Source organism: Erpetoichthys calabaricus, chromosome 1, assembly GCF_900747795.2.
Source record: "Erpetoichthys calabaricus chromosome 1, fErpCal1.3, whole genome shotgun sequence".
In the NCBI taxonomy this organism is placed as follows: domain Eukaryota; kingdom Metazoa; phylum Chordata; class Cladistia; order Polypteriformes; family Polypteridae; genus Erpetoichthys; species Erpetoichthys calabaricus.
This window is the reverse complement of record NC_041394.2, coordinates 56458255-56479905: the sequence shown is the minus strand read 5'-3', so window position 1 is coordinate 56479905 and position 21651 is coordinate 56458255. Positions and strand designations below refer to the sequence as shown.

The window sequence follows — 21651 nt, the reverse complement described above, 5'->3', positions numbered from 1 at the left end:
AAAAGTTAATCAAGCATTATTTGAAAAGATGAATGACTACATATTCTGCCTTTGCTTCATATATATCCATTAAGTCAGTTCATGTCTGTTTTAGAACTGGAATGTACACAAAGGGTCTGGCTACATTGGCTCAAGCCCCTTCCACTTTCCCTTTATTGGCCCAAGTGCTCCTTTCTTGGGTTAGGAGAGGAAGAGCTTGGGAGCATGAACATCTTAAAATAAATAATGGTCTACAATAAATTTTGCCATTACTTCCACAAAATACGTACAGTATATAAAAATCTGTGCGCTAGTCATGTTGGTATGTATGATATTATGACACATGACATACACTATATTGCCAAAAGTATTGGGACACCCCTCCAAATCATTGAATTCAGGTGTTCCAATCACTTCCTTGGCCACAGATGTATAACATCAAGCACCTAGGCATGCAGACTGCTTCTACAAACATTTGTGAAAGGATGCCACTCGATAGGATGCCGTGATAGGATGCCGCTTTTGCAGTAAGTCCATTCGTGAAATTTCCTCGCTATTAAATATTGCACAGTCAACTGTTAATGGTATTATAACAAAGTGGAAGCAATTGGGAACAACAGCAACTCAGCCACAAAGTGGTAGGCCATGTAAAATCACAGAGCAGGGACAGCGTATGCTGAGGCACACAGTGTGCAAACAAGCAAAAGCTCAAGAACAGTGCAGCGTAGAGAGCGTCATGCAATGGGTTTCCATGGCCGAGCAGCTGCTTCCATGCCTTACATCACCAAGTGCAATGCAAAGTGTTGGATGCAGTGGTGTAAAGCACACCACCACTGGACTCTAGAGTCCTCTGGAGTGACAAATCACGCTTGTCTGTCTGGCAATCCAAAGGACGAGTCTGGGTTTGGTGGTTGCCAGGAGAACTGTACTTGCCTGATTGCAGTGTGCCAAGTGTAAAGTTTCATGGTGGGAGGATCATGGTGTGGGGTTGTTTTTGAGGGGTTGTGTTTGGCCCCTTATTCCAGTTAAAGAAACTCAATGTTTTAGCATACAAAGTCATTTTGGACAATGTCATGCTCCCAACTTTGTGGGAACAGTTTGTGGATGTCCTATTCCTGTTCCAACATGACTGCGTACCAGAGCATAAAAGCAAAGTCTATAAAGAAATGGATGAGCAAGTTTGGTGTGGAGGAACTTGACTGGATGGCACAGAGCCATGACCTCAACCCAATAAAACACCTTTGGAATGATTTAGAGTGGAGACTGCGAGCGAGCCAGGCCTTCTTGTCCAACATTAGTGCCTGACCTCATAAATGCTCTCTTGGAAGAATGGTCAAAAATTCCCATTAACAATACAATACAATACAATTTATTTTTGTATAGCCCAAAATCACACAAGAAGTGCCGCAATGGCTTTAACAGGCCCTGCCTCCTGACAGACCCCCCAGCCTTGACTCTCTAAGAAGACAATGAAGAAGTCCCAAAAAAAACCCTTTTAGGGAAAAAATGGAAGAAGAGTTCAAAGAGAGACCCCTTTCCAGGTAGGCTGGGCGTGCAGTGAGTGTCAAAAAGAAGGGGATCAATACAATACAATACACAGAACAGAACACACTCCTACACCTTGTGGAAAGCCTTCCCAGAAGAGTTGAAGCTGTTATAGCTGAAAAAGGGAGGCCAACTCCATATTAAACCCTAAGTATTAAGAACAGGATGTCATTTAAGTTCATATGTGTGTAAAGGCAGGCGCCCCAATACTTTTGGCAATGTAGTGTAATTGTAATGACTGCACATATCACATTCACTGTGTTTATAACACCAACTTTTGTAGCTGGTTTCAGTGTCAGACTGTTAGACACACGCCTCCATGTCTGCATGTGGATCTGCTCATTCAGGTTTTAGTTTCAAATGTGACAGTGCCATTCAAGCTCAGTCGAGCCAAGCCCTCTGACGGAGCAGTGAATATTTAATTCTGCATATACTTTCCCAGGTAAAAGTAATGCTGAGTATGTTCAAAGAGTTTGGTGCTAATTAAGTGTTCCCAACATGGTTTGAATTTCAGAAAATCTTTGCCACACCACCTGTATCAACAGTAACTGCTGAACAAAGTTTTTCCCAGCTCAATTCACTTACATCCAAACTCAGAACCCTATGTGGACAACAACGGCGCTCTGATCTTCTGCTTCTATACAAAAAGATAGATATCACTGTGAACAAAGCTGAACATCACTATATTACTGCTGACACTCTGAGTATGTGGCAGGGACTGGGAAACATCACAGGCTACAGAGGCAGAAGAAGCAGAAGGTCGACTATGGACAGTCACTTCTCTCTGGAAGAGTTTCATGAATTCTATGTCCATTTTGAATCCCATAATACTAAGTCAATGGGCAGGAAGGGTGCTAGTGAGTGTTTAATGACCCCATTCACAATATCATTCACACGTGAAAAAGTCTCAGAGGAGGATGAAACCCCAGAAAGCAGCTGGCCCAGATAACATCGCTGGACTCAAAGCTTGTGCTTCAACCCTGGCTGATGTTCGGGCTGACACATTTAACTTCTCCCTCATGGAAGCCACAATCCCTACCTGCTGCAAAACAACCACCATTATTCCACTGGCAAAAAGAGCAAAGCTAACTGTCTGAATGAATACCGGCCCATTGCACTGAGAGAATCATTATGAACCACATTCAAACATTCATACCCAACACAATGGACCCCCTACTGTTTGTATATACTGTACACCAAACAGGTCGACAGAGGACACAGTTAGCACAACATGACATGCAGTTCTTTCACACCTAGAGAACAAGGATTGCTACGCCTGTTTGCTCTTTATTGATTATAGCTTGACTTTTAATATTGTGATACCAGCTAAGCTCTCCATTCTAGGTGTGTCACCTACTCTGTAACTGGGTTCTGGAATTTATAATAGGCAGACCCCAGTCATTCAGGTTGGGAAAAACATTTCCAAAATAAAAAACGTAAATATAGGAACCCCACAAGGATGTGTTCTGAGTCTCATGCTGTACACGCTCTTTAGCCATGACTGTGTCACTCCCAAGCATAACACCAGTATTATTAAATTTGTGGATGATACCACCATCACTGGACTGACTTCAGGGGGTGACAAGTCAGCATACAGGAGGGAGATGGCTGGCCTTGTGAAGTGGTGTTAGGACAGTAATCTCATTCTTAAGAGCAGCAAAATGAAAGAAGTGATTTTTAACACACAGAGGAAGAGAGGTCAACTCCCAACAATGTACATTGGAGAGACTGAAGTGAAGAGAGTGGCCAACTTTAAATTTCTTGACATTAACATCCCTGAGGACCTCACTTGGACCTACCACATCACAGACATGGCAGGGACAGCCCGGCAGTATTTGCATTTTCTGAGAAGACTGAGAAAGTTTAGCCTGTCAAGCAGTATCCTCAGAAACATCTACAGATGCACAGTTGAGAATATCCTCATCTACTCCATCACAGTGTCTGGTTTGGGAACAGTACACCAAGGGACCACAAGGCTCTACAGCGAGAAGTAAAATCGGTACAGAATATTATTGGAACAGCACTCCCTGCAGTAGAGGACATCCATAACACCAAAGTTCTCAGGAGGGCCCATAACATTATTAAGAACACAACCCACACACAACATGAACTGTTCATTCTGTTAACATCAGGGAGATACTGTAAGAGTATAGAAGCCAAAAGATCAAGGCTAAAACACAGTGTTCTCCCTTAGGCCATCAGGCCTGGAAATAAAACCCATCAACTGTCCCTCTCCACAGCACTGCAGGCTTGCTCATGTCTGGAGTATGGAAGGCCATCTTGAGGCCATACTGTACACTTGCAGAACTTACACTGAATCATTTATTTATTTGCATGTGCACTCTTACTTCTGTTTGTTTTTGCATTTCTTTTTAGTTTATTGTTGTGTATTCTTGTCTGTTGTTGTGCATTCTTGTCTATTGCTGGAGGACTCGTAGAATAAGATTTTCATCGTATGGAGTACAAATGACAGTAAAGTTGAAGTTGAAGTGTGATTCCTGTGTTGCCGCAGCAGGCATGACCTTCTAGAACCTGGACATCAAAAGTCATGAACCAAGATGGATTACAGCAAATGAGGACTCAGAACAGCAAGATGTACTGCAAAGTGCATTGCACCGATTTATTCAGAGTGTCCAAAACAAAGTGCAGTGTAAAACTACTCTTTAAATAAATAATCATTAAAATCCAGTGCATGTGAAGAAGTTAAAAGACAAGTCAATAACAATAAATAGTCAGTCAGTCATTGTCCAACCTGCTATATACTAATACAGGGTCACAGGGTGTCTGCTGGAGCCAATCCCAGTCAACACAGGGTCGAAGCAGGGCGCCATCCCACCGCAGGGCACACACACACACTAGGGACAATTTAGGATTGCCAATGCACCTAACCTGCATGTCTTCAGACTGTGGGAGGAAATCGGAGCAACAACAATAAATATTTAATTGAAGTCAAGGGTAGAATCTAAAGTCAGAATCGCGTTTAAAATCTCAGTACAGTGCTCACTTACTCTCATCTCACCCCACTCTTGTAACTTCCAGGCATGCTCAGCAGTGCCGAGACCCTGGCAAAGTGGTCCTCTCCTGACACCTATCCTGGTCACCATCGCTGGACATCCACTAAGACGTGCTGAGCCTGAATCCATCTTCTCTACTCCAGTCTCAGTGTCAGTGGAATTCCTAGGATCCCCATGATCACTCCAGCTCTCCAATTGCACAACAGGAGTGATCGGGTCCATTTCTGCAGCATCCCTCTTGCAGCGCCACCTCAGGGCTTCCCCTAACTGCTTCATTGCTATTTCTTATTTCTCGCTCCCCAACCGATTCTCCTGTCTCTCTCTGTTCTTGCTTCCTTGAGTTCTTTCTCTTTCATTCTCTTTACTTTGTCTTCGCCAGACTCTTTTAATACCTTGTGGGTTCAGGGATGTTCTGCTTAGAGACCCATGGAGCATCAATGAGGAGCAGCTGAGCTGACCACTCCTGCACGTTAACAAGCAATCAGTTAGCCTCCCATTCAAAACCCCTGGCCACAGCACATCCACACCCACTGAGCCTGAGGCCCACTGCTTTTATTTTAAAACTCGCACTGCCTTGGACCCCTTACTTGCTTCACCACATGCAGTCATACAGCAGCAATCTATCAAAACATTGGAACCAAAGATTTTGCTATAAAAATACGAAAAGCTGACAACAGCAAGAAAGTAAAAGTGTATTATATATGTTTTTTGTTTCTGTTACTGAGATATCTAAATACATATCCTGCTTAACCCTTAAACCGCCAAAACCGACTATTGTTGGTTCCCAATGCAGTCTGCCAGCACGCCGGAGCCAAGTATCTTCGGCGACGTATTTTCATTGAACGCCACAACCAGCTATAGTCGCTTCCCAGTGCAATTTGCCAGCACGTTGGAGCTGATCAGTCAGTGCCATACATTTGTTGAGCTGCCAGCTCATGCCCACTGCTGCCCCTAGCCAATCAGCATCACTGTCCCCTGAGATTCAGCCGCTGCACTAGATTAGCCTGCAAGCATCAGCGTTGGCCTCTGTGTGCTTGTGTGAAGCCAGTTCAAGCGCAGTTGGCTCGGTGATTTACTGAATGAATGGCGTCAGTTGCACTTTGTACATATAATAATAGATTGTTGCAGTAGTTTTTTTTAATAGTTTTTACAGTTCATTGGCAGTATGTAAAATGATCGGTGTTGCAGTAATTGTGATGCTTTTTGCATGAAAAAAATGTGTTCCATTAAAATTTCACTTTTTCTTGGCAAATTGTGATGTTTCCTTAAAAAGCGCAGCAAAAAAGTATTTGGCGCCTAGGGGTGCATTAACTCCCCAAATATGTGGTGGTTTAAGGGTTAATAAAAGAACAAATGTCTGTGTGCCCGTGTGTGTGTGTGTGTGTGTGTGTGTGTGTGTATCTGCTGTGCCTCCGGCTGCTATATCCCAGTCAGGGAGCATCACAAATATTTGTAGTAATGCAATGCATTGTATTTGTCATTCCAACAGATGGCTCATCACAAACATTTACGCTGAATTTATGAATCCCATACCAAATAGCATATAAGAGAGACATACAGTATGCATTACACTTGTCATTCCAACAAATGGTTTATGACAAACATTTGTAGAAATGCATTTTCGCTTTGATTTGATGCGCTATGATGTGGACTCATGCTGTCCATGAGTAACTAGATGGGAATTCTTGTATTTGCTCTTTCATCTTAAGGTGTGTCATATTAAGAAAACTAGCAAAATACCCGCACTTTGCAGCGGAGAAGTAGTGTGTTAAAGAAATTATGAAAAAGAAAAGGAAACATTTTAAAAATAACATAACATGATAGTCAATGTAATTGTTGCAGGCTTATTTTAGTATTGAGAGTGAATTTGATGATTGTAAAGAGTTTAAATTATGATTGTAAATTTTGTGTATGAGAAATGCACATTTTTAGGATGTAAGGATCCCTTTGCAAATGAAAAGGCAGGAGTCACCAGCAGGAAGACATGAAGCAAGGCCAACAACAACAGGTTTGAAGTGGTGGAGTAAAGAAGAAGGGAGCAGTGAGCACGACGAACAGCTGAGGAAAGTAAGGAAGCGAGTGAGGAGGCACATGAACACGGGATGTCATCAATGTACAGTATATAGGTAGGGAGTTAACCATGTGGTAGGTGCGTGGACAGCGGCTGTGCGGAAAAAGGAAGGGGGACCGGGGACAGCCCTTGTGCATTTCTGCTGTGAAATAAATCCACTGTTAATGGAAATAAGGAATGAAACTGCCAAAAGAAGAGGTCAGTTCCAAAAGTTCCTTACGGCATAATGGTGAGAACCGCCAAAAAAAAGACGTAAGTTTGTTACGGGGCACTGTGTGAAATGAAACATACTTAATGTTTGTAAGTACAGTGTATAGGATGAGCATGGGAAATGTGTGCTTCCTACGTATATTGGAAGTCACAGAAATAGTGAGGAGGGGTTTCCCAATCTATATATACAGTTTAGGGGATACACCCATTCCGTCCCCCCCCTTGGGTGTTGCAATAGCACATGAAACACACCTAACTTTTGTAAGTACACTGCAAGGAATGAGCATGTGAAATTTCAGCTTCCCAACTCTATGGAAAGTGGGAGAATTAGTGATGAGTCAGGGAGGGCTTTGCCTTTTATATATATATAGATAAAGACTGCGCCCAGTAAAGATGTTGTAGTGTCCTTTCTAATAATATGACAAAGAGTAGACAGAAATTATAGGCACTATTTAGTGAACATTATAATGCCTCTGGAGTTACATCCAAATATTACATAAAATTAAAAACACAGAAATAAAAGCTTTTTTTCAAATTTGTGTCCAGACTTAAAATGTAACAAATCCTGTACCATAACGCACTCATTCTCCCCTTCTGAGCCACTGCCCACCAATGTCCGACCCTAAATTAAGGGATTTTAGTTCAACTTTAGTCAGACTTATTGCATAATAAGATGTCAACAGAATGAGGACAGAAGCAAGCTGACTTAAACAACAACATCACCTAAAGGTAGAAGGTCACTGTGGGAGAAACCCAAATAATGAAAACCAACACTTACAGTGGCAGGCAAAAGCAACAAAATGGTCAATCTTTGATATCTACAGTTCTCTGTTAAAATAATTGCAGTATGAATTCTTTTTCCATCCAAAGTCAAACTTATTTTTGGCATCTTAGAAATTATCGCAGAGTAGAAGTTAAACAGGATTGTGTTGATAGGTGAAATATTTGTTAAAGTAACCTTTTAGGCATTCTTGCCCCCTCCTTTACAGATTGTTCTTTACAGTTAAGGAGCTTGCGGAGACAGCGGTGCCACACCTGCTTGATAACACACTAGAACATCTCAGCTGCTCTTTTAAACGCTAACATCTACATATTTGAAACGTGTACCTCTGTGTATTCTGTAGATCCAATAAGACCAAATTCTTCTGCACCCCAACTGCCAAAGATAATGGATCTCCGTGGCCTCCATTTACCTGGAAAATAATGTCACTTTTCATTCTAAAGTGTTTTTAGAATACGCGATACGAAAAACAGACATCTTGATAATTACAATGAGTACTGTCTTGGAAGTCAAATTGTAACAATTACATTGCCATGAAAAATGTGTTTATTTTAATAGCCTGGTTATTGCAGGACTATTTCATAGCCCTCTTTTAAGAAGAAACATAATTTCAGTTATTGTGCAGTGTTTTCTAGGGCCATGACTTTGATACAGCTGGAAATTATTTGTGTGTGAGAACATTTAATGAATGTTGTTAAGCAATTGCAATAACAATGAATTGGACTGGACAAGTTTGATAGTGGATGAAAGCACAAGTTGCCTAGCAGAGTGTAATCCCATAGTCAGGCATATTCAAGGAGCTGATTGTCCTTCTAAGGTCCATTTACATACTGTCACACGCATGTGCATGGGGGGCAATCTAAGGGCCCAGATAATTAAAATTTCCTGCCGAAAAGCCAAAGGGCGCTGTCAACTGATGCCTTTTCTCTTCCTCTGTCTACAGACCAAAAGATTGATGACCATGACATCTCTGATGTCACTTCCAGTGTCCTCCTGCCTGGACCCGCCTCTTCCTGCCAGGAGAAAATAATACCAGAACCTCCGCCATCTTGAACAGTCTGTTTTGGAGACTTGCATCAACACAACGTTTTCTTTTCTTTTTTATGAGGCATCAATACCCGTGTTATATTTATAACATACAGGGTTGGCCTTTCGGTGCCCAAATATTGAACATCTGTCTCTTTTTCTTGCAAAATATATTGTAACAGATGGCTGGCAGCTCAACCCGGCCGGGACGTCTCAGGTATGGAAGGAAGGGAGAAGGCAGCTTTTCTAGGGCGCTGCCTCTCCCAAGACACTAGAGGGCGGCTTCCCTGCTTTACAGTGGTGCCCCGGATTCCTGCAGGGAACCATGGGACTTGGGTTTCTTTATCTCAGCCCTGTTGGGTGCCATGGGTGCCACCAGGGGTGCTGTGAATGAACCGGGGGATGTGAGCTATCCGCCTGACCCGAAAGTGTTAGCAGACCGCGTAATTGGAAGAGCAGAAGCACTTCCGGGTTGGACAATATATTAAGGACCGCTGTGAACCCAGCCAGCGAGCCTAAGTCGGGAGGAGGTGGACAGCACTTGCTGGGAGGAGAGAAGAGAAATAGAATTGTGGCTGATTGGCTATTTACGTGAGACTGTGGTGATGGAGAGCACTGTGAAGAATTTTAAAAAAATAAATACGCTCTTGGTGTTTTTACGCCGTGTCCTCAGTGTCTGTCTGTTGGGTTTGAGGAGTAACAGGGTCCTCTAGCTTCCACAATATATATATATGAATGTTATATGTTGGTGATTCAACATATGAACCGTTGCATTCTTTCTTGCATAACAACTATGAAAATAAGTTTACCCTTCTAAATAACAAAAGATATAAGTTGATTTAAAGTTTACTACAGTCCAGCACCATCACATCTTGGCCCTCAGAGAAGGAGCCAGGTAACAGAAGGGTTCAGTTAAGATCTTGATCACCTTCTTTCACCATTTTTCCCAGGATGCGTGTGATCTCCAGCATGACAGCAGTCCCACTGCTGGGGTCAATTGCTCCATGAACCCAACTGTCTCGGTGATTGCCATAAATGACATAGCGATCTGTGGAAAATCAGATTCAAACATTTTGCTCATGAACAAAAATATAAATATTTAAAATTAAAGCAGAACAAGACTACCTGTACTTGATTTCCTTTGCTCATTGGAAAAGAAAACTTGAAATGGTGTTTATCAAAATATGATTTTGATGTACATATTTAGTGCCTTTTGATTTTGTACAATTAAATATTAATTTATTAATACCATATCAGTTTTTGTTTCTTTATTTTGGATAGTTTGGTAGTATCATTTTCAAAAAGAATATTTTTTTCAGAAATATTTCATAATAAGAATTAAATATGTGGATATACTGGTTCAGTGGTAAGGGATGACCTAATGATAACATAACTTGCATAACTGAAAGTAACATGTGACCCAGGCAGGTGTCTGCGGGCTTAATGTATCTTTGTCATTGACAATCATTTGTGCACACTGAAAAACAAGGCCTAATATTTTAATATAGTAGGATATGTGTTTGTGTTTCAATACAGTGAGGTTTCATGTTCAGAATGCATTCACTAGGACAGCGTTTCTCAACCTTTAAGTATTTGCGACTCGAGTTTTCATAACAGTTTTAATTGCACCCCCTAATGTTTTTTTGAAAGGAGTCCACTAATACCAATTTGTTCTTTTTTAATTAATGATATATCATAGATGCATATTTTATTATACCTACTTAACTTTTATCAACATTTATCTAACTCAATATTTATTTTTCTAGTATCAGATTGTAGTTTAAGTTAATTTATTTTGGTTTCAATAGATGCGTTTTTCATATTTTCGATTGTTGTTTTCTTTTTTTCACATCTTTACGCACCCTTTTTTGTTACTTCGCCCCACAGTTTGAGAACCGCTGCACTAGGATTTGTTTTTAGTTTTGTTTTGCAGAAACTACCATACTACGTCATTGTCATTGTCACACTATGTAAAGCAGAGAATTTAAATGTAGACCAATTTTATAAAATATGTTGCTTTAATAATAAATGCTGTCCAACCTGGTTCCACTGATCCCCGAATTATTCCCATCACGTTGTCAGAGTCATGGATTCCATATGAATTATAAACATTGACTTGAACATCACTAGAAAGAAAGAAAGAAAGAAAGAAAGAAAGAAAGAAAGAAAGAAAGAAAGAAAGAAAGAAAGAAAGAAAGAAAGAAAGAAAGAAAGAAAGAAAGAAAGAAAATTTAAACCATTGCAGCCCTGCGAGAGATTTAACATTTCAGGTTTGGTGACTTCTAATAATAATAATGATGATACATTTAATTTATATAGCACCTTTCCCATTGCTGCGGTGTGCAATTTTGTGTATAAGTTAATAAATATTTTGTATGCCTTTATTTGTAACTTAGACAAAGCAATATAATATTAGTGTTATATCATTGATAAGAATAGCAGTGGTTTGATGTCCCCCATTTAGTACTGAGTCTTTGTAATTTTATGACAGGGTCAGGCGAAGTGCCTAAAACCAGTCTGGCCAGTGATTCTCTGCAGGACTCTCTCAATCAGCCCCCACAGGAAAGCCAAATTACCTCACTGGCAAACATTAGCTCAACAAATGGTATTGGGGGCAGGTGTGAAACCATTGTGTCACACCAGAATTCTATTGGTCTAAAGTCACCTGTTTGGTTTAAAATCAGGAACCATTAAGTACCACAGCTCCCTATTCAAGTCTAAATGTCTGTTAATGGAGTTTTCATCACATACAAGTTCCACTGGACACACATTTAACTTGGACACTGTGAAAGTAAAATTCAGAACTAACACTAAGAGTGTCAGAGAGCTGACTAACAGACACTTGGACTTGAACCCAGCATATGCAGGCTTAGAAAGAGGAACACCCAAATAATAAAAAGACTTTATGACCAACACTCACCAAACCCCACTTTATTAATCCACCTGCCTCCTCCCTTTACAACCTCACCCCTAACCCCACCCTTCACTTGCTATATATTGCCTTTAATTTCTGTATGTGTAATCATTTTCCTGTGATGATGACACCTGGTAGTTTGTCAAAAGATTAAGAATAAAAAACTATTAAAAAAAATATATATATAGTATATTGTCACACATGTGTGACTAGGAGTGAGCTGAGTGGACGAAGTGGAGGTAATTACCCACCAGGCAAGGTAAGAGGGTGGAGGGGTGCACTAAACCTACCTCTGTTATTTCTGCAGGCCAAATATGGGAAACCCTGTCTGATTCAATGTTACTTCCAGTTCCGGCCCCCAGACTGAAGTCACTTCCGGTTCTGACCAGATGACATCACTTATACCTTTCGGCTTATAAAGCCGCCATCTTGCCTCCACCAGTCAGTTCAGTTGAGAACTTAAAACAGTGCACATGAGTGCTATTTCAAAACCCTTTTGCAGGCAGGGACAATATATGGGTGGCTACCCCAACCCTTTTTGCGTGTGTCAAGGCTATTCATTTCACTATATATACACATATATATATAAATATATACAGTATATGGCCCAGGCCCCTCATGGACCCCATGATCATCAGAGGTGACTGTGTGCAGAGGGTGCAGACCTATAAATACCTGGGAGTGCAGCTGGATGATAAATTGGACTGGATTGCCAATACTGATGCTCTGTGTAAGAAAGGACAGAGCCGTCTATACTTCCTTAGTAGGCTGGCATCCTTCATCATCTGCAATAAGATGCTGCAGATGTTCTACCAGACGGTTGTGGCGAGCGCCCTCTTCTACGCGGTGGTGTGCTGGCTCTATTGTAGGCATGGAGCTGGACAGTTTGACATCTGTGGCAGAGCAATGGGCGCTGAGCAGACTCCTGTCAATCATGGAGAATCCACTGCATCCACTAAACAGTGTCATCTCCAGACAGAGGAGCAGCTTCAGCGACAGACTGCTGTCAATGTCCTGCTCCACTGACAGACTGAGGAGATCGTTCCTCCCCCACACTATGCGACTCTTCAATTCCACCCGGGGTGGTAAACATTAACATTATACAAAGTTACAGTCTGTTATACCTGCATTGTTATCACTCTTTAATTTAATATTGTCTTTATCAGTATGCTGCTGCTGGAGTATGTGAATTTCCCCTTGGGATTAATAAAGCATCTATCTATCTATCTATCTATTGTGAAATAGGATGGCCCGGACACACACACTGATTTAGCCATCACTACACGTTTATTCTACAATACTATTATTTACAAAGTCTCTATGTGCACCGCCACCAAGCCCCACAGTCTCCCAAAGTCCTGGCTCCTTCAGCCTTCTCTCTCTTCTCACTCTTCTCACACTCGGGCATCTCCTCGCCCCCTCTGCACCGGCCTCGTCAACCTCCTACCCGACTCCAGCCTTGATTGCAGGGCGGCGGCTCCTTAAATAGGTGGCTGATTGCTGGCCGCACCCAGCCACCTGTGACACTATCTATCTATCTATCTATCTATCTATCTATCTATCTATCTATCTATCTATCTATCTATCTATCTATCTATCTATCTATCTATCTATCTATCTATCTATCAACACACAAACAAACAAACACTTACATATTAAAAGAGGTATTACAATACCTGTTGTTAAATGTACTATCGGAGGAGAATCCAGGTCCAGTTTTGTATGAGCAATTAAAACTTCCCCGCCAGTCTGCTGGAGTCTCAGTTCCATCTAACTTACTGGAATAAAGAACATTGAGAAGATTATTTACAGTTATTTCCTTTGTGTTTCTGTACTTTGCTCTCTCTTCTTTTTTGGTAGCAGATCGTGAACTGATCTCATACAAAGGAAAGTTTTTCACCAGGAACAGTGCTGGGCAGGCACAGCACCAGTTAGCCAAGCAGAATGCTATTACTGGGTCACATTAATATTTACTTTATTGAAGTTGCAGTCCTTCTAGAGGGGGTAAAGCCATTCAGTTTGTACACTGTAGGAGTCTGTCTAGCTCTCTACTGTGCAGTCCCTAGCTATTCTAATTTAAATATTTTGCAGAACTGAAGACTTTGTGTTTATGAAGGTCAGCAGATAAATGCATTACAAGTAGGCAATGCAAGATCCATGGGAACCAAAGCTTCAGACACATCACTGATATTCTTTTGTCATATTTTTACATCCAACTCACGTAATCCACTCGTCACTCTCTTTTTAATCAAAAATGTACAGAATACAAAATCTAAAGAAATAAATCAAATTTCATATTCTTATGTAATTCAATTGGATCCTTCACATCAAGCACAATTTTTCTAAAATCTTACTAGCATTCCAGTTCATCCTTTTTAACACATGCAAACAAAGCAGACATACCTAAGAAGAATCCCCAGGAGGGAGAACAAAAAGGTATAATCAAAGGGTTTCTAAATATCTTACATAATCCACGTTTATTTTTGCCATTTGTAATCGGTGTGTTGAGATTTGTCTTTACATTTGTTCTCCTGGTAATAAAAATGTTTTTTAAAAATCAGCCCAGCAGTTGAACACATCATATTCTGTTTCAAGGTTGCAGAATGTTCAAGTCTATTTGAGAAATATCAGACACAAGGTTACTAACCAAACCAGGTGGAGGCACAAGCCCACCAGAGGGCACATTCACTTACACCGGAACAAATTCACCTCAGGCATGCGTCTATAGAATATTTGATAAAACTGAAGTACCAAGCCTCAGCGAGAGCATGCAAGCTCTACACAGACAGTGATTAGGCTGGGTTTGAATCCCTGTTCACTACACTATGGTGTCACCTTCCTGCATGATGACCAAATACAGTTTTTATAAGCTAGGAAAAGTGTCATGCTGGATATTCTATGACCAGTGGCTGTCTGTGTGCAGTTTGCATGTTCTTACCAACATGAAGGATTGAAACATGGGCACATGACAGTGTGGTGTAGTGACTATGTTGTACTTGAAATCTCCAAGTTACTGGTTCAGTTTCCATCCTCAAATCTGACCCTGAGCAAATATCCCAACCTGTAATCCATGGGTGATCAACGCTGATCCTGGAGGGAAGCAGTGGCTGCAGATTTTTGTTCCACCCCAGCTACTTAACTAGAAACCAATCCTTGCCAATAACAGGTCTTAGTTAATTTAATTCCTTGTTAGTGTTTTAACTCTACAATGTAAGGTCACGCTTAAATTGTAGATTTTTTTCCATTCTAATTATATCATCTAAATCATTTGAACCCTGAAACAGATGAGTCATTTTCAGTTCTTCACTTTCTCTTCAGTTTCCTTCTGAGTATTCTATTAAACCAAATAGTGCACGATGAATACACACAGGTGGTTCCTTTGTCATTTGCATCTTATCAATAAGACGAAGCAGTTAAAGCAATGAATATGGCTGTTTAAGACTAAAATAAGCAATTAAGGGTTCAAAATCTTAACAAGCGAGACATCTAAAATGAAGCAGAAAAATATCACTTGAGCAGTAAGTGCTTGCATCATCGATAAATGACTTCCCATGAAGCAATTGGGTTGGAACAAAAATGTGCAGCCACTACAGCCCTCCAGGACCAACATTGTTCACCCCAATTTAAAGGGTTTGTATCTTAAATAGCAAATCAATCAAATGAAGTTAATTAGCAGCAGAAAAATGCTCACTATTTAAGATAATGGTTAGAATGAAAACCTGCAGTCTCGGTGGCCCTCCAGGATTGGAGGTGTGTGCCCCTGCTCTAAACAAATTGTGAAACATTAAATGTAAACCATTGGATTGTGTTCTGATCTTGTAAGACCCCATGGATTAAGCTGTCGCCTGAATGTACAATATCTCTCTATTATAATAACAAAATCCTGGGATGAGATGTGACTTTTTCAGAGAGATACTTTCATGTCCCGCAAGACAAGACTTTGTGCCAAGAGATTTAACCACACCCGGGGCTGGAAATAAAAGACAAAGAGTAGATGACAAAGTAGAACATCGTAAAGAATTCAAATACGTTGGTGTGATACACATGTAGAGCAGGTTAGAGATAATGGAAGTACAAAAATTCAAAAGTCTCAAAAAAATGATAGTAAAGAATGCATTAGCGCAAACAAATGGAAATTATTACTCGGTGAAATAATGGAACAACAAAAAGAGATCGAATATATTGTTTGCATTTAAACTTTAACTCAGAGACTTGTAGGTCGTCTAATTCATGTTGCCATTAGGGAAAAGTAGTGTTTCTTCACAATGAAGAGGCGTATCTGTGAGAATTAAAAGATTTGTTGTTTGGTGAATGTGAAATCCACATATGCGAGTGGCAGAGACGCAAAGTGGCTGGCATGTAGTGCAGGCCTGTTGGGATTGGCGAGCAAAGCGAGCAGGGGGCAAAGCGCCCTAGTCTTAATTAAGAAAGATGTTACCTCCTGTTTTCTGCATTTTTTGTTTAAATCTAGAAATTACACACTGGATTTGTTCTTTATTGTTATGTAGCCAGCACATGTATGTGTGTGCTACACAGGAATTAATTCTTGTTTTTTATCCTGCTTTTTAACATGATCTTCTTCTTCTTCTTTCGGCTGCTCCCATTAGTGGTTGCCACAGCGGATCATCTTCTTCCATATCTTTCTGTCCTCTGCGTCTTGTTCTGTTACACCCATCACCTGCATGTCCTCTCTCACCACATCCATAAACATTCGCTTAGGCCTTCCTCTTTTCCTCTTGCCTGGCAGCTCTATCCTTAGCATCCTTCTCCCAATATACCCAGCATCTCTCCTCTGCACATGTCCAAACCAACACAATCTCACCTCTCTGACTTTGTCTCCCAACCATCCAACTTGAGCTGACCCTCTAATGTACTCATTTCTAATTCTGTCCATCCTCATCACACTCAGTGCAAATCTTTAACTCTGCTACCTCCAGCTCTGTCTCCTGTTAGAGGATGTGGTTTCTTAATGTTGAGTTATTATGGCCATTATCTAGTAATGAGGGCCCAAGCAGGTCTGACAGCGAAGTATCTGTGCAACTTAACACAAAAAGGTTAATTAAAAGAAAATGGTAAGATAAAGTTAAGAATTTACAGCTTTTGTTAAAAGTCAAGATATTTAAAAAAACTTCCTAAAAGTGTTAATCTCTTACTACTGTATTTTTCTTAATGCACACTGTCACAGAAGGCTGGGGTTCTTATGCCCATGTGGCATTTATATCTTCCAGATCACGAGGGGGCAACCACCCTGGGTTAGGAGAGGACCACGGGAGAGGAGTAAAGAGGTTCCAACCCGTTGGGACCCGTGGCCATCGCCAGGGGGCACCTTAAGCCTCATGGAACCCGGGAAACGTTTACTTCCGCCACACCGGGGAAGATGGGGGAAGAGCCTTCCAGGGACACCTGGAGTGCTTCCGGTGCAAAGGGCAGCACTTCCACCACACCAGGAAGTGCTGCCGGAAGAACGTCACCAGGCACCAGGAGCACATCCGGGTAGAAATAAAATCCAGGTACTGTAAAGCCACAAATTGGTGAATTTGTTTTAATATGCTTGTTAAGGGCTGTGCATCTGCTTAATTTCATGTGTAATACTGCATCTGCACACCCTAAAAAATTTAAATTGTCATATAAATTATTTAGAGGAGGATGACGTTTCTTTTATTAAGACGATAAAAATTTATAACATGCAGGTAGTGGAGAAAGGAAAACTGAGTTGCTTAAAGACAATGTATGCCAAGTACACTCAACTCTTTGATTTTTGTAGTTCAGAAGAAATAACAAGACACCGGAGTAGATGAGAAATCACTCAGAATATCACAATGAAGGAAATAAAAGCCTCTTTGGGAAAGAAGAAGACCGTTATGTTGTGTCTTAAGCCAGGCAAAAATGATCCTCTGTTTCTTTTGTGGCACAGCAACACATCAAATATACATCTTCTAAAAGTGACCCTCCCATATCAACCAATCAGGACTTTTAAAAGCTCATTTTAAGTCTGATTGGATAGGGTTATATTCATGAGGATCTACGTGAGATAGAGGTGTATGCTGGATATTGGGCTGTGGTGGCCAGGGCCGGATTTTCCTATAGGCTAACTAGGCTTCAGCCTAGGGCCTCAAGATCAAGAGGGGCCTACATTCAAATTGTTAGCAAAATTAAAATTACACTATTCTAAAAAGAGTGAACACTAAAACACTGAACCGAAAATAAGGAGAAATTCTACGCATATGACTAATAAACAAACATAAAAATGTATTGGTTAATCACAGTAATGATGTATTTTATTATCTCTCATGTAATTTACAAACTTAAAAATGGAAGGTGAAAGGGCCTCATAAGTGGAATAGCCTAGGGCCTCTTTTCATATAAATCCGGCCCTGGTGGTGGCCCTTTTTGAGGAGAGCATCAAAGTGTGCACCTTAATGGTAGGACTGGCCATGCCTGCCATTATTCCATCATTTGGCAGAACATGTATAATATGATTTAGCACTTTGCCCATTGAACAAATATCGAAAATTCATGAATGTCCTTTTGTGTTTCAGGATGTGGTGTTAAGTGCTTGATGCTGATATCTTTTACTGCTGTCTGTTTGTGATTATACTCTACGATAAAATAATATGTTGATGGATCTTCATTTTGTATGACTTCTAATGGCATTATTTGGCTGGCATTTTTTTCAACATTGGTGCTAGTAGTCTAATAACAAGATTAAAATAAAAACTCTTCATCGTAAAACTTTGAATATAGCCTTTTTACTATGTTTTCAAGAACTATGCAAAAACAGAAGAACAATTTGCTTTCTTTTGTGCTGTGATGTAATACTACTTGTTTAAAAGAAATGGAAAACAGAATATGTTGGCTCAGCATTAGACATCCTGTGTTTAGCTCTAGTCATGCAATTAACTGTATTAATATTCTAAAGGTGTTAATTAAACAACAGAAACACAATGTATAAAAGCTTGTTATAAAATAAAAGATCTCCTTTTGTCTATTGTTATTGTTGCTTACTTTTTCTTCCACACCTAATGCATTGTGAAATATTCTCTCTCCCTTCATCCCCATCTCACATGAGATTTGCAGACCTTTCCATGCAGCTTAGGTGATCTTTTCTCTGCCATGTTGACTGCCTGTTCATTTATACCACCAACTCCACATCACACCACTCAGTCACCGTTTACACTCCATGAGCCAATCCAGGCCAGGATCCATCCTCCAGTTCATCAGTGGCCACATACCCCTGCCTTTAGATTGGATTGGTGGAGCAGGTCTCATAAGTGCTGTCCTGTAAGTGCCTGCTCATCTCTCTCACTCTCTCTCTTTTACACACACGCTCTCCACATGCTTCTCATGATGGCTCCGCCCCTTCTGACTGTCTCTCTCTCTCTCTCTCAGGTCCCCCAGAGTTTTCATTCCAACAGGCCCCTGCTTATATGTAACATCCTGACCCAAGGGAAAATTTCAGCTTGTGACTACTTACTGTTATACTTAGGGTGTATTCACGCTAGGCACTTTTGTTCTATACTGCGCCCAAGCGCGATTGTCCCCGTCCCCCCCTCCTTCCCCGCTGGCCTGCATTCATGCTGTGCTTAATGTTCTGGACCCGGGCACACTTTCATCATGACCATGTGACTTTGTGTAAAGCCAAAACAAGATCCGAACATGGAGTTACAGCATGCATTTCAAAATAATTTCACTTATTTTGTGGTTGGTTTGGAGTCATATAGGGCAGGATAACGCTCTACCCTCTTAGAAATTTATTGAGTATGCAACACAGTGTTTTGCTGTTAATCATGAGAATGATTATGAGAAGATTTTTATGGATACAAATGATGTTAAGGGAGGAATTTACAGCTTTTCTTACCAACTACAATTCATGTTCATGTGTAAGGTGAGAATAAAAACCTGTTTTTAACTCAAATGTTATTGAATGAAATGAGAATTGCTGTATCATCAACGTCATGTCTGTTTTCTGTGCTCAAGCACATTTAGTGATCACATTGTTCCTGAATGCTACGGGACTGTGCTCAGGCCCACCTCTTCCAAGCGTGCCAGGGCACAGTACAGTTGGCCTGGCCCAGAGTGATCACACTAGTCAAACAAACTAGACTTTGCGGAATTACATGCAGATAAACATGCTCGGGCATGGAAAGAATTGCCAGTGAGAGTACACCCTTACTGTATTAAATTTATTTTAATGTTAAATATCTTTAGTTTATGTACACATATGTTATCATCTATACTTAGAAAGGAAAAATGTAGCACAAACCAGATTAAAGCATAGGCATCTTCAAATCCAATTGGTTGAGTGGAAATTGGAGCCATCCCTACTATCTCACTTTCAGGTCTTCTGTATGTGTGCTCTGTGGCAGAAGAGTAAAGCAGATTAGTCTAACCTTAAAATGAAAAGATTACAGTTCTTCTCAAAGAGAAATTATTTTACAATTCAATTTCAAGTAACAAAGTAAAATTCAGAACATTAGGCTTTCTGAAACAGCCCTCTTTTAATATTTTTATATTCTACTTCATTACAGATTTTAATAGATTTGACACATTTCGAAACCAAAAGTTTAATTACATGATACATTCCACAAAATTATTTTAAAGAGACAGCACGGCACGGCTCAGCCATTGCCATTAACACTAAGCCAGTATATCAAAGGACAGTGAGACTGTTGCCACTGTGATCTGTGAATTTTATTCCAGACATATTATTTTATCATCATTGCAGCCATAAATAAATACAGCTGAATCCACGCAAATCGGCTGACAGAAAAAGGTCAATTAAAAGAAAATGGTAAGATAAAGTTAAGAATTTACAGCTTTTGTTAAAAGTCAAGATATTTAAAAAAAAATCCTAAAAGTGTTAATCTCTTACTACTGTACTGACAGAGAGAGGGACAGAAACAAGTGGGAGATGACTCAGGCAGGCTATTTAAAAGTGCTGATGTGCCCTGTTTGGTGATGATCAATATATTGAGTTTTTCCTTGTGAACGAATTCCATGGGACAGTCCATTCAGGCAGGAATTTTGATTATTTAAAGCAGGCCTGACTCACAACTTTCAGGCAGAGGCTATGAATGATCAGAGCAGGTGCACTGTGCACAGACAGGGCAAAAGATGCTCTTTGGGTCTTAGAAGAGCATAGTCCATAAATAACATGGTTTTGATGTTAGTTACCTATACCTGGCAAGTTTCATAAAAACCTCACTGAATATGCAAAATTTGTGGGTATTTATAATAGTGAAGAACCATCAAGAAGCCAGAGCTGTCTGCAAAAAGAAATGCCGCTTTGTAGTCCGACAAACTGGACATGCATTTATCAGGATTTCCCACTGTAGAACTGGAAGATGAATGGAGTGCCCCAATGGCTTCTCATTGGCCTGGGTATGTATGTATAAATGATTACACTACATACTGTATATTGTGAGTGAAAAAGCTCACAAAGTGTAAAGCTGCATTTTAAAGAAAGTTAAATATATACAGTGGAACCTCGGTTCACGACCATAATTCATTCCAAAACTCTGGTCGTAAACCGAGTTGGTCGTGAACCGAAGCAATTTCTCCCATAGGATTGTATGTAAATACAATTAATCTGTTCCAGACCGTAGAAACTGTATGTAAATATATACATTTTTTTAGTTTTTAAGCACAAATATAGTTAATTATACCATAGAATGCACAGCGTAATGGTAAACTAAATGTAAAAACATTGAATAACACTGAGAAAACCTTTAACAACAGAGAAAACTAACACTGCAATAGTTTGCGCTATAGTGCTAGGAACCGCTCTCGCTAAAAACACTTTTTTTAATTAGTTTTAAGCACAGGGGAAAAAAGGAACATTTGAAAAATCCGTAATTTAATAAACCACCAAGAAAAGTAACATTGCAACAATGCAGGCTACGAACCGATCGCTGTAAACAGAACTGAAAACAAAAACAAGCCTTCTCTACCTTATGCGTCCCTCAATCGCTCTGTGTGTGTGTGTGTGTGTGCGTCTCTCTTTTGCGAGCCTGGAGCGCCTGTGTGCATCTCTCTAGCGCGCTACTGTGTGTGTGCGCGCGCCTCTCTCTCCCCCCCCGCCCTGCCCCACCCCGCCCCGCCCCGCCCCGCC

At 40.5% G+C, this 21651-nt stretch overlaps 1 protein-coding gene across 1 annotated transcript in view; it reads right to left on the bottom strand.

Moving 5' to 3' along the window:
* naaladl1 (N-acetylated alpha-linked acidic dipeptidase like 1) overlaps positions 1 to 21651 on the bottom strand; it is an 88598-nt gene that overhangs the window by 27809 nt on the left and 39138 nt on the right. Inside the window, exons 6-10 of the mRNA XM_051931779.1 lie at positions 19804 to 19897; positions 13217 to 13318; positions 10667 to 10752; positions 9555 to 9674; positions 7927 to 8012 (exon numbers count right to left, since the gene is read on the bottom strand). Of these exons, the coding sequence (XP_051787739.1) occupies positions 7927 to 8012; positions 9555 to 9674; positions 10667 to 10752; positions 13217 to 13318; positions 19804 to 19897 (488 nt within the window). The remainder of the gene's footprint in view (positions 1 to 7926; positions 8013 to 9554; positions 9675 to 10666; positions 10753 to 13216; positions 13319 to 19803; positions 19898 to 21651) is intronic.